The sequence below is a fragment of the Cryptotermes secundus genome, unplaced genomic scaffold, assembly GCF_002891405.2.
Source record: "Cryptotermes secundus unplaced genomic scaffold, Csec_1.0 scaffold688, whole genome shotgun sequence".
In the NCBI taxonomy this organism is placed as follows: domain Eukaryota; kingdom Metazoa; phylum Arthropoda; class Insecta; order Blattodea; family Kalotermitidae; genus Cryptotermes; species Cryptotermes secundus.
In genome coordinates this window covers 175,353-188,606 of record NW_019725012.1, presented here as the reverse complement: position 1 = coordinate 188,606, position 13,254 = coordinate 175,353, and the positions used below count along the sequence as shown (strand labels likewise).

The 13,254-nt window shown below is 38.5% G+C and overlaps 1 protein-coding gene across 2 annotated transcripts in view; it reads left to right on the top strand.

Moving 5' to 3' along the window:
* The first annotated feature begins 629 nt into the window (after nucleotides 1–629).
* LOC111863232 (peptidyl-prolyl cis-trans isomerase FKBP4) overlaps nucleotides 630–13,254 on the top strand; it is a 19,697-nt gene continuing 7,072 nt past the window's right edge. Inside the window, exons 1-7 of one of the 2 annotated variants that reach the window (XM_023849347.2) lie at nucleotides 630–830; nucleotides 3,275–3,517; nucleotides 5,812–5,954; nucleotides 6,979–7,099; nucleotides 8,133–8,380; nucleotides 9,288–9,438; nucleotides 10,539–10,701. In XM_023849347.2, the coding sequence (XP_023705115.1) occupies nucleotides 3,277–3,517; nucleotides 5,812–5,954; nucleotides 6,979–7,099; nucleotides 8,133–8,380; nucleotides 9,288–9,438; nucleotides 10,539–10,701 (1,067 nt within the window). In that variant the 5' untranslated portion in view covers nucleotides 630–830; nucleotides 3,275–3,276. The remainder of the gene's footprint in view (nucleotides 831–3,274; nucleotides 3,518–5,811; nucleotides 5,955–6,978; nucleotides 7,100–8,132; nucleotides 8,381–9,287; nucleotides 9,439–10,538; nucleotides 10,702–13,254) is intronic. The other variant, XM_023849349.2, reaches the window with a different exon arrangement.

Sequence of the window (13,254 nt, the reverse complement as noted above, 5' to 3'; positions counted from 1 at the left end):
TGGGTATGAAACTTGGTCTCTGACATTAAGGGGGCAACATAGACTGAGGGTGTTTGAGAACAGGGTGCTGAGGAGAATATTTAGATCGAAGAGGGATAAAGTGATTGGAGGTTGGAGAAAACTGCATAAAGAGGAGCTTCATAACTTGTACTCTTTACCAAGTATAATTAGAATGATGAATTCAAGGAGGATGAGATGGGCAGGGCATGTAGCACGAATGGGGGCGAAGAGGAATGCATGTAGGAAATTGGTGGGAAAGACAAAAGGAAAGAGACCACTAGGAAGGCCAAGACGTAGATGGGTGGCAACATTAAAATAGATCTTGGAGAAACAAGAAGGGGTGGTACTGACTGGATCGATCTGGCTGAGGATAGGGACCAGTGGAGAGCTCTTGTGGACCTTCGAGTTCCATGAAATGTTGTGAAGTTCTTGAGTAGCTTCGCAGTTGGCGGCATACCCAGAAGGGCTCAGCTCAATGAATGAGTTGAATTGGTGAGTGCCACAGTGGCCACAGTAGTATATGTAGTTCTGTGATACGTAGATAATATCCTGTCACGAATGTAATTTGTTACTGTTGGCAGCGCAGTTAGTTATGTTGGCTATATATCAGGGGAAGTGATGTTATCTCCGGAAGCCCGGAACGTAGAGGGCGGGAGAGAAGGTCGAGGCCGGTTGGAATATTCTAGAAGATGTCGTTGTTAAGACGCTTCTAGATTAAACGTATTGTGCTAAAAAAAAAAAGTAAGCGAGCGTGGAAGTTCGTTCCAGTGATTGCGAGCAGTGTGAGAGAGGATTTTAGTATTGCAGTAGTGGTAAATAATTTGGTGCTGGTAAGTTCGAAGTGAAAAATTGAAAAATGTTTTTGCTCGTTATTGGGCACAACCAAGCTTCTCTCTGGTATTCGTTTTTAGTGTGAAGCATGTGAACGCAAATAGAAGGGTTAATTTATAACATGTTTGGACGGTGCCTTTCTTATTACTGTATATGGCCGAATATAAGGTGACCTCCGTCCCGCAAGTTTTCCAATGAGAAAATCGAAAATAGAAGTTTTGACGAAATTGGGTTATTTGGTTTTAAGGGTTGTAAGAGAAAAGAAGTAAAAACTGTACCATTAAGGAGTAATAAATTCAAAACTTAATGCCAGTAATATAATTGTGGTTAATTTCACAAATATTAGAATGCCCTATTAGTACTCATTACATTTATTTTTAAGAACCAGAAACTACGGCGACCCCCTCCCTTCTAAGAAGCAGTATTTGAAGAAAAAAATCTCTTCTTATATTCGGGCGAATGCGGAAAAGTACGTAACTGATATGCAGGATTGAAATTGCTTCTAATATTTTATTATAATGCAAGGCGAGTAACGAAATATAACCCTTCCATACAACTTCAAGATTGTATTGTTTGATACGGAGCTTGACACAGAAGGCTATTGGTATTATCCTTGTGAATACCGTTGGAGATCCTTTATGATCCTTTATGCATGTTTATGCTGTAAAACATCTTTGGNTTCTAACATAAGACATGTGAAATTAAAATTTGAACAGTCATTACACGCTGATATGTTAGGTTTTTGGACTTTATCCATCGTCCTGGTTTTTAAGATAACAAATAAAAACACGACGTTTCGGAAACTGGATCTGTTTCTGTCCTCAGGTGAAGGAAAACACCTATTCAGTTGGGTCCGTTAGAAAGAGCTAGCCTCAATCACTGGACCTGGTCCGAAACGTCGTGTTTTTATTTGTTATCTTAAAAACCAGGACGATGGATAAAGTCCAAAAACCTAACATATCAGCGTGTAATGACTGTTCAAATTTTAATTTCACATGTCTTATGTTAGAATAGATTTAAATGTAAATGTTGGCCGAGAAAATAGTAATTTTATTTGTGTGAAAAATTTCCATTGCTTGGATTTTGAGGCTGGTTATACAAGTTCCTTTTGGAGGGTTCATTTAATAAAAATGTAAAATAAAGACATAATTATATATTCGTGTTTACACATGGTGTTACAGATTTCAAATTACATATATGGTTAAGTATTTGTATATATGTGCCTGTATTTTGTATATGGAAAGTAAGCTATTTATGTATATTCGTGTACGATTATATGGACAATGAAGTAAGTGCAACATGTATGTATCTAATACAGTTGTTTTGTATATTAGTTTAATAATATTTTTTGTGGTGCAATGTAAATTATATATTTCTAAACTTGTAACATAGGTGATAAATTATTGTATAGTTAGGTATGTAGTGAATTTCATTGTATTTTTTTTTGGATATATGTTCTGTAATTGTGAGATATATTTGTAGGTTTTTTCTGCATGTGATATGATGTACTGCAAGTTGTTCCATATCCTCCTTTTAAGATCTGTTGAATGCCTCCATATCTGTATCTGCCTATATGTTTATCTACCTAGCTGTGTGTCCACTTGCTTGTCTGTGACCGGCAAGTATTTTAGTGATAACAGACACTGAAATATTGGAACTCAGTGTCACTATCCCCTTAATCTATATTTTCAAAATGAAAGAATCCAACTGAATGCAGACACATTTGTTAATGCATAAACAAACATCACTAATCAGAAAAAGTGAAGGCAGATAACAAAATTTCGTGGAATCCCTTTCATTCAGTTACGCCAGTCACTTGCACGAGTTACTCCAAACCTTGATCCCCATAACACAGAGATCATAAAGCCATAAATACCATGTTGATGTCTTAAGAGAAAAGGAAGACTGCTAATATAATTTTCAACTTTTGCTAGTTTCCTCAAAGTATACAGATGACAAGAAAACCAAAAGACAATGGTGAAAGACTACTTGTGATGCCATGGGATTTATCACCATGCTGGAGGAGGACTTAACAATTTCTGAAGGCAAATGAAACGTATCATCATAAACAAACTCCGTAGCTTGAGTCCACAAGCAAACTATACTGACCGAGCGAACAAGGGGTTGGAGTTTGAGTCCTGGTAGGGTCAGAATTTTCTTTTCTCTATATAATCCAGACTGGCTTTGGAGTCCACCCAGCCTCTGATCCAATGGGTACCAGGCTCTCTTTCCCTGGGGGTAAAGCGATGGGCGTGAACTGACCACTCACCTCCATCTAGTGCCGAGGTCAAGAAAGTGTGGATCTGTACATCGACTCCCACATGCGCCTTTCTGCTAGGATAAGGTAAATTTGTCCCTGTGCTTAACTACAGGGACAAATTTACCTTATCCTAGCAGAACTAATCTTTGTTACCTAATTATTATTCTCATGTTTCAATTTTAGGAATGGCAGCAGAGAATACTGAAACTGCAGAGGTGGTACAAAGCCCTGGACCCAGTGCAGTTGACATCTCACCTGATAAAGATGGTGGCATACTGAAAGAAATAATAAAGGAAGGCACTGGCTTTGAAACTCCAGTCCAGGGAAGCAGAGTGTTTGTGCATTATGTTGGAACTCTGACAGATGGAACAAAATTTGATTCTAGTAGAGACAGAGGAAAACCATTTGACTTTAACCTGGGTAAAGGTAAGGAACCGTGTGAGGAGATTCAAATTACTAACCCACTGAATACCACTTATATGCTCTGCTGTTATGGTAGCCTCTTCATTAAAATACCATACTAAATTCATTCATGTATTATGGTTTGAAGGGTACTATAATAATTATCTGCTGGCATTTCTGCTATTCTTTTGTGCCCTCCCATAAACATTGTGTTCGCTATTTCCTGACTGTTTTGTATATCTTTCCTGTCTTAGTTTCTCTACCCAGTCCTTGATCTTCCAAATGGTAATTTATTTGACACCATTACTTTTTATGTTCTCAGTAGAACTGTGTTCTCATCCATAAGTTAATACATTCCCATACCATTACCCTTATTGTTCCACAGATTATTCTTGTAGACTTTTTACCTCCATAGCTTCTTACTTTCTCCCTTTTTTGTTTCATAATACTTCCTAGAAACTTCATCTATACTGCTACTGCTTGCAAACTTTATATCTTTTAGTCTATATTTTTTGTTCCATATGTCATAATTCAGAAAGTTCCGTTATTTGAGTGCTTTCCAACTATAAATGTTATTCCGTAACACTGACACTCCCAAGTAAACTTATTTTGCCTGTTATTGTAGTAAAGTATGGAACAGTTTTATGGGGTAATTCATCTAAAAGCAAAAAGATATAAAAGAAAACTGTTAGAATTTTTGTGGATTAGAGATTTTGCATGTTCCACTTGAATACATATTTTCATTAATGAACCATGTTGCAGATAACCAAGAACATACTGAGACTAATTCAGCCTTACAAAAGGGTTAACACAAGAAATGAGCATTACCATCATAGATGAGTTGTCAACCTCAAATGTTTTTAGGAAAATGCATACTATGCTGGCCTGAAAATCTTCAGCAATCTAGCATCTGGACTCAAAAGTTCTATGAATGAAAATCCTCATTGTAATTCAGTTTCAGTCTCACAATATATTGTAACGTGGATGGTGCAACAGGAAGTAGGGCTCACGTGAACTCCGTGTTTCCGTGAGTGATGTCATGTACCCGCACTCCTCCCATCATTACACAACGCTCGGTAAACACCCCTCCCCTCTAGGTTGTGACGTCACGCAACAGGCGAGTCAGTGCAGTGACTATTGCTAGGCAATGTGTAGGTAGAAACACCTGACAACAATACCTGATATATATTGCTGAGCACCAATGTGTTCTCTATATTGTCTGTGCCGAGCCTAAGTAAGGAGCAGTGAACACTATTTACTGAGTATTGAGCCAGTTATTAGAGAGAGAGTTACTAGTATCCAGTATGAATTGAAGTCCAGTTGCTGAGTCGAGATGTATCAAGTGAATGGAAGTGACTCCAGGAGGAGAAGTAATTGTGATACTGCCGATGGCAGGAGTTGAGAAATTGTGAATTGTGTAACTGTAAGAGCAAGTGGAATAAATTTGCTTGACCCAAGATGGCGTGAAGTTATTTGTCACGTTACATACCCAACACGTGGCAATATGTATAATTTTAGGGTAACTATAGTTTCGGCAGTTAGATGTTTTTCAGCCACTATGTTTGGCCATCATGGGGTGCTAATTGTAAGTAGCACTAAAGTGATATACTTAAATACGCACTTAGTCTACTCTGTTGATGAGTTCCTGTTGTTTAAAAATTGCTCTTTATCTACTCAAAAGTGTTTATAAAAACCACAAGTGGAGAGTATTGATGTATACCTCATATAAACCTTCTTCAGATCTATTTTTATTTTTTATATGAAAGCCTCATTTGTACTGTACATATGTTTTTCATTTTTATGGCTTATTCTACATCCTACTGCTATTTTGACTTATTTTTGGATGCACTGAATGTAATATATTGTCACGTATTGTGTATGTCACGTGACAAATAACTTCAAGTGGGTCTCGGATTTAGTGACTCTTATTGGACACTCACACTTATACACCATACAATTATTATTGCTTGTGGTATCACGTGACTTCTGCGACGTCTCGACTAGGTTCAAACTGTGTTGTCGCAGTTGTTCAAACTGTCGCTCTCGGCTTATGTAGATGTTCTGCGGACCGGACACGAGACACCATTCGCCAAGGTTTGATCTCACGTGTTCAGCAATCCATTGCTTCGGGAACGCTCTTTATACACTGGTAACATGTTTCGTCCCATCCGTTGTTACTCAACGGCCTTCTGTTGTTCATCTCTGGGGGAACACGTTCATTGTTTCGGCATTGTCTACGCAAGGGCTCAGTGTTATTGTGTTACCATGGAAGTATCTACTCCAAACATGTTACATTATGTATGTATTATTTTTTTAAGGAAGTGTTATCAAAGCATGGGACATTGGTGTTGCAACTATGAGAAAGGGGGAAGTTGCAGTCTTGACGTGCAAGCCTGAGTATGCATATGGGAAGGCAGGAAGCCCACCTACGATTCCACCAGATGCCACTCTCATATTTGAGGTTTGTTTCTGGTTGTTTAACAGATCTCGTTCATTTATGCATATATTCTGCATTGTGTGTGAAAAAAAAGTGTGAGTCACAGTGGTCGCACAGTCTAAGGCATGAACTGTCTTTGCTTGCTCAAACGCTGGGGTTGTGCATTTGAATCACACTCAAGGGATGTTGTGTGTGTAGGTAGTGGCCTTGCAGCGGGCTGATCCCCCGTCCAAGGAGTCCTACCTACCGCGCATTTAATCAAGAAACTGAGAAAGTTGCCAAGGCCCAACAAAGGGCTGTAGTGCCATACTACTACTACTACTACTACTACTACTACTACTACTACTACTTACTACTACTACTACTACTACTTACTACTACTACTACTACTACTAAAATAATAATAATAATGTAAATAGTTTTAAAAAAAGAACAAGTGTTAGGGTAATTTTTGTGAATAATGAATTTGGAAAGGACATGGACTAAAATGGCCATTTGTTACATATTTTAAGGTACAGTCAAACCCCAGCATACAAACATAATGTGTTCTTTGAAATGTGCTTGTAAGTTGAATGTTTGTAAGTTTATTTTTTTCACAAGACATGTCATTAAATTGTTAATGTTAATTTATCAAAATGTTCATAAACAATGTTCTGTGCTTGCTAACTGAATTGGGAGTTGCAACAAATTGTTTGTTCAATGAAAGTTTGTTTTGATTGATTGATTGATTTATTTCGTCACTGTAGATCATTGTACATGATATATGACAAGTCAGGTTAATTCTGAATATTAACAATATTAAGGAGAGGTTCGCCTGTGCTATCCCAGCATTTGCCTGGAGTAACTAGGGAAACTCATGAAGAAACTCAGGGGTAGCTAGTCTTCAAATCCTGCAGCCAACACTTCAAAAGTATGAGATGAGTGTGCTAAGCATTTGACAATGATGTTTGGTATATGGGTGTCGTAGTGGTGGGTTGTATATGGTGCTTGTGTGTGTCCAGGGTGTAATGTCATACGAGGGAGGTAAAAACATATAAATTCTTTATAGATTGAAGTAATTGAGTGGACAGGAGAAGATTTGAGTCAGAAGAAAGATGGTGGCATAATCAGGTACCAGATAACTAAGGGAGATGGTTACTCCACGCCTAATGAAGGTGCAGTAGTGGAAGGTATGTCACACACAGATAAGGAATCCTTTTATTACCTGTGGTCATTTTTTGGACATGTCTGACATAATTAATGGTAATGTTGACAGTTAGTTATTGGAGAGGGTGGGTTTCCCCGTGCACTGAGACCTGTATTGGTCCATTGTGCTTCCCTCTATGATATCTACCAGTCTCTATATCCTACCGGTACTGGTGCTTACCATCAGTCCTGCCCAGCCAGCAAGACTGGCTCTACTTGGCTGAGAGGTATTTATAATGCTTCCCCCATCTACTGGAGGTATTAGTGACTGATGTTGGGCGGGAAACATTCGTTAATTTGGCTCAGTGACCTCCTTTGGAGATATGAGGTTCTTTTACGTGCCGTAAAGCTACGACACGGGACCCAATGTTGACACTTACTGGGAAGCATATGCAAGAGCTGGAATAAATAATCAATATATATGTAACAATATCTTCAGTGATACATAGTATAAGAACTTCATAACTTACTATAACATCAATAATAAGAGTTCGTTTTAAGTTAAATATGTTACTAATAAAATATTTTGTGATTTTTTAAATTGTATCTTAAATGAGTTTCCCTGTTTTTTTTTGTAAGAACTACAGTAGCATTTGTAATGGTGTAACTTGTGCTCTTGATAATCAACCTTCATTTGAAAGACTCTTAACAGAGGAATGTTGGAAAGACGGCAAATATACCAACCAAGTGTACCAGTATTATACTTGAATCTGAACTATTACACAGTTCTTAAAAATGCATGAAGATTGGGGGGGAGGGAAAAAAGAATCACCCGCATAAAAGCATAACATAACCCCGTAGTTGGGCATGGAAGTTTTAAAAATGCAGGTCTTTGCCAGCTTGTTATCGCTACTTTATAAGTACAGAAATTCATTTCCATGTAAAATATTTTTCATTTATTGACACTCGATAGCATGCATTTAGAATGTTTACATAAGAATGAAGAGAATTGAGGTTTTGAAAACATGTCTTTTTTGGCCTCCATATCTCTCTGTAACTTGTGACATTGATTTGCAGTAAGACTTGTCGGGAAACATGGAAACCGAGTTTTTGAAGAACGAGAGCTAAGCTTTCCATTGGGAGAAGGCTCAGAATTTGGAATCTGTGAAGGTCTTGAAAGAGCTATCGAAAAATTTAAGAAAGGGGAGAAATCTCGGATTGAACTGAAATCGAAATACGCTTTTAAAGCCGAAGGAAAAGCAGAGCTTGCCATTCCACCAAATGCTGATATTGAGTATGAAGTAGAATTAAAGAACTTTGAGAAGGTAAGTGTGTAACTTATATATGTTTCCATGCCAGTCTTATTATTTGACTTTGGACCAAGACCACATTATCAGAGTAAGGGGAGGAGGGTTTTATGACTTCTCATGGAGCTGAGCCCTTCTTGAGGAGCTGCCAATTCTGCAGCTATTCCAAGAATTTCCCAGCATTTTATGGAACCCGAAGGTTCATTACCGTGTTCACAAGAGCCCTCCACTGGTCCCTATTCTGAGCCACATCAATCCACTTATATCATCCCATCCTGTTTCTCTAAGATCCATTTTAATATTGTCCACCCACCTACGCCTTGGTATTCCCAGTGGTCTCTTTCCTTCTGGCTTTCCCACCAATATCCTATATGCATTCCTCTTCTCACCCAGTCGTGCTACATGCCCTGCCCATCTCATCCTCCTTGACTCGATCATTCTAATTATACTTGGAGAAGAGTACAAGTTATGAAGCTCCTCATTATGCAGTTTTCTCCAACCTCCTGTCACTTCATCTCTCTTCGGTCCAAATATTCTCCTCAACACCTTCAGTTGTTTTATGACATAAGACTCTTAAAGATTTAATTAATTGTAATCATCATAGTGCATTGTATTTAGTTAATTATAATGATTAAAATTCAAAGCAATTAATGTAACCATAATGGTAAATATGCAGGAGATTGATTCCAGGGCCTGTAAATAGCATTTTGATATTTTGCAATGAAATCGTTTTCCTGAAGACTGTAATGAAGTTCAGTATATTTCTGAAGGTATGTTAAGAATTTCAATTTAATGGCATGGTATAAGAGCATTCTTGAGACCAGTGTCAGCAATTCTGCACCTAGTTTTTCAAATACATCTCTTCATTTTCTCGTAATCCTGAAAGAATTTCATGGCTTGCATGGATCTATGCTTGTCCTTCTAGGCAAAGGAAAGTTGGTCTCTGGATAGTGCCGAAAAAATAGAACAAGCAAAATTCTTCAAGGAGAAAGGGACAAATTACTTCAAAAATGAGAAGTATGCACTAGCATTGAAGATGTATAAAAAAGTTATAAGTTTTTTGGAGTTTGGTTCAGGTAAATATGAAAGCATATTGTACTTTGGTATGGTTTGTGGGTGTTGTTTACTTCTCTTTATATTCTAATTCATGACTTGTTTAAAGTTTAAGGGGCTGTGCCATAACTTGGGCAGTTAAATGCTTCTCACCACATACTCCCAGGTTCAGTTCTAGAGTAAAGCATGGGATTTGTGGTGGATGAAGTGGCACAAGCATGTTCTTTCCAAATATTTTGGGCATTGATGCTGCAGAGTTGCGTTACTGCCACAGAGTTAAGCAATATATCTGACAAACCAGAAGGACCTCTCTGATATTGTCCTTTTTACTTGTAACTTCTAACCTAACATTTGGCTGAATTCAGTGTAAGCATGTTTACTTAATTGTAGATTATGAGGAATCAGCCAGCCAGCAGGAATAACTCAGTAAATTGAATGTCTGCTGCCTGGAAGATATTTGTTTGTCACCATGCAACTAATTGGTTTTGCAGCCTATTCAGTCTCCTGCCAAATAAGTAGTGACATCTCTTTCCCATGAATTAAAAAGAATGGAATATTTAAAGTTTTTAAAAATAAATTAAAAAGTTATTTATTACAAAACTGTTTTTATTCTCTGCAGGAATTTTTTTTAGTAACAGTGATGGACAGTAGTTTGGTGGCGCAGGTTAGTTTCGATGCATTGTGGATGAATATAGATGATGTAAGGGTATGTGTTGCTTTACATTAAATTGTTGGGGGTTGTCATCCTTGGTCGCTAAGCTTCAGCAGGGGGACTAAGATCCTGAGATGATCGTATTGTTCTTTGTCTTGTGTATCGTTTTGTACATTTTTGAGTCATTGACTTGTTAGTGTTAGATGATTTTAACTGTCTTGTCCAATTGTACTTCTGTAACAGTTTATGGACATTAAATAAATTATGAATTATGATAAATTGAGCCATGGGTCTGACTTTCCACCCCTTCTGAATTACAAAGTTCAGAATGTATGGAACCCCACCTCCATTTCATAAATATGTTTTTGTCGTGATGCTTAGATACAGGTGCAGCCCTACGTTTACCTGTATTTTAGATGTGTATGCATGTCCATCCTGTAAGAAGTAACCCAATTGCCATTTCGTTTGCAGGATTTGAAGGTGATTTAGACGCAGAGAGAAAGGCATTGTTATTGGTGGGGCATCTCAATCTTGCACTTTGTCATCTGAAACTTCTGGAACATGTTGAAGCTCGAGACCAGTGTGATAAAGCGTTGAAGCTCGATCCCTCCAGCGAGAAGGGGTTATTCAGAAGGTTAGTAACAAAACAAAAAACTTGTGCTTGCAGTGACTGTGAAAAAATCTTACTCCTTTATTGGTATGTATTTAGGATTTCACATTTCTCTCAGCTTCCTTACATAGTCACAAAATGGAATTGGTAGGATGCCATTTTGATTGTCTCAGGCTAATTAAGGGGGCACAGGGTAGCGTAGTTGGTTGAGGCACTATTCTATAAGCCTGAAGGTCACAGGTTCAAGTCCTGATGAGGTCATTGGATATTTTTCAATCGACCTAATCCTTCCAACCGCGCTATGGCCCTGGGGTTGACTCAGCCTCTAACAGAAATGAGTACCAGGAATATTCTTGGGTGTAAAGGACAGCTGGCGCGTAAGGCTGACAACCTTACCACCATCTACAAGCCCATTGTCTAGAAAATGTGGGAAACTCAACATCTCACAACCCTATGGGCCTCCATGGCCTGTTACAGGGATACCTTTATTTTACTTTTACAGGCTAATTAGAGCAGAACATGAAACTCCTAATTAAACTTGGTGATTCATGGACATTAGGATAGGCAAACTGTTTGTTTCAGAATATTTTATTGCTGTAGTTGCATAATTTACATGCGCTTGCTTTTGGATATCAGCAAAAAACGCATTTTTACTCCTAACTTACAGCCATAGATGTTTGGTGTATACTAATAAATATGAGTATAAGTGATTAATCATGTAATCTGCACCAACACTTACTTCTTTCTCCCAATTTATGCATTATCAGTTCCAAATAAATGTTTTGAGGCTTCCGAAATTTGCCTAACTCCTGAAATATAGGCACTGGGACTTGCCATTGTCTGTCAGCAGATAGCTGACTATGGGCAGGATGAAGAGAAGCAGGAGAGACTAAGAGACACATCTATGGGAGAGGTGTCACGTTTCATTATCTAATTGTCAGAAACAGCAGGTAGCTCAAAATGTAGACCAGTGACTCATGCAGTTTATTTTAACTCTGCTTTCTCAAATTGTTTATCATGTAAGACATTTTTTCTCAAACTGTGGTGCCGCTCTCCAGGGGATCGTCAAGTTCTCAAGAATTATTTGAAACATGTTGTATGCATGCACAGTTTGGTAAAGCGAGATCAGTAAGATGTAATACGAGAGCAGCCACCAGAATGTTACGCAGTTCTTTTCTTTACATTAACATGCACTAGGTGCAGAGAGGCTGTAAGGTTATTAAGGTTCCTGTTGTTACCATGCAGGCACGCAGTAGCGTAGTTTGTTGAGGCACTATGCTATAGGTTGGGAGGTCGCGGGTTCAAGTCCCGATGAGTTCCTTTGATTTTTTTTCAGTTGACCTAATCCTTCCAGCTGCACAATGGCTCTGGTGTCAACTCAGCGTCTAATAGAAATGAGTACCAGGAATCTTCCTGGGAGGTAAAGAGCGGCCAGTGTAAAGCTGACAACCTTACAGCCATCTTTGGGTTGATTGTCTAGAAAATGTGGGACCCTCAACGTCTCACAACCCTCTGGGCCTCCAAGGCCTGATACAGGGATAGCTTTACCTTTTTATGTTTTTTTTTAACCATGCAGGCAGACAAGGATCTGCAAAGGTGTTGCAGAACTGCACTTCTTGCTGACTAACAGAGGTGACATCACATAAATTCAGGAATAATTTAGGGGGGTGTGGCATCACATTTTGAGAACTGAGATACAAATCGTGTACTTTTCCATGAATATATGTATCTGTTAGCACTATTATGCTTGTCATACTACTTTTCCCGTAACATTTATACAGCAAGCGAGAGTGTACATGAATGAATGTGTGTATATGATGTGTATTGTGATTATCTGAATATAACTCTTTGACTGGCGCGGGCGTGTTTTAACGCCCGGACGATGCCAGCCGTTCCCTGGCGTTGGCGTGTTTTAACGCTTTGACAATCTCTTCCCTTCTTTGCTCTCTTGGCACTCATCAACCAAAGACATATATATGATAGTTTTTGTGCATGTTTTTAAAGAACCCTTGTAAACTTTGTGGGGGTCTATATTACTGTCAGAACCCTCTGAGAAGGAAAAGGTCAGAAAATATTTCACATTCATTCAGTTTCACCATGGCTTCTTGCAGCAAGTGTCTTCGTGTTCCTACAGACCAACTGGAAAATGTTGTGACCGAGATTTGGTCTGATGATGATAGTGGCGATGAAATAATTATTCCTGAATTGGATGAAGTTGATAGTGACAATAATACAGTGATAGACGATGATCCACAAGACAGTAATCATGAACATTTACCTACCACGAGTGCGGTGCCTGACACGCCCATCTCATGAACGTACGGAGACATTGTACCCCCAATATTTCCATTTGCTAGTAGTTTCGGGATCAAAATTGATATAACACATAAAATGCATCCCTTTTCATGGATTAACATTTCTTCTGGATGACGACTTGGTAAATCACATCACAACTGAATCCAATCGCTATGCTCACCAGCACTTCAACTCACATGAATTAACTCCTCACTCTCGAAAACACAATTACAAGTATGTCACATCAGATGAAATCTGGACATATTTAGGAATTGTGTTCAT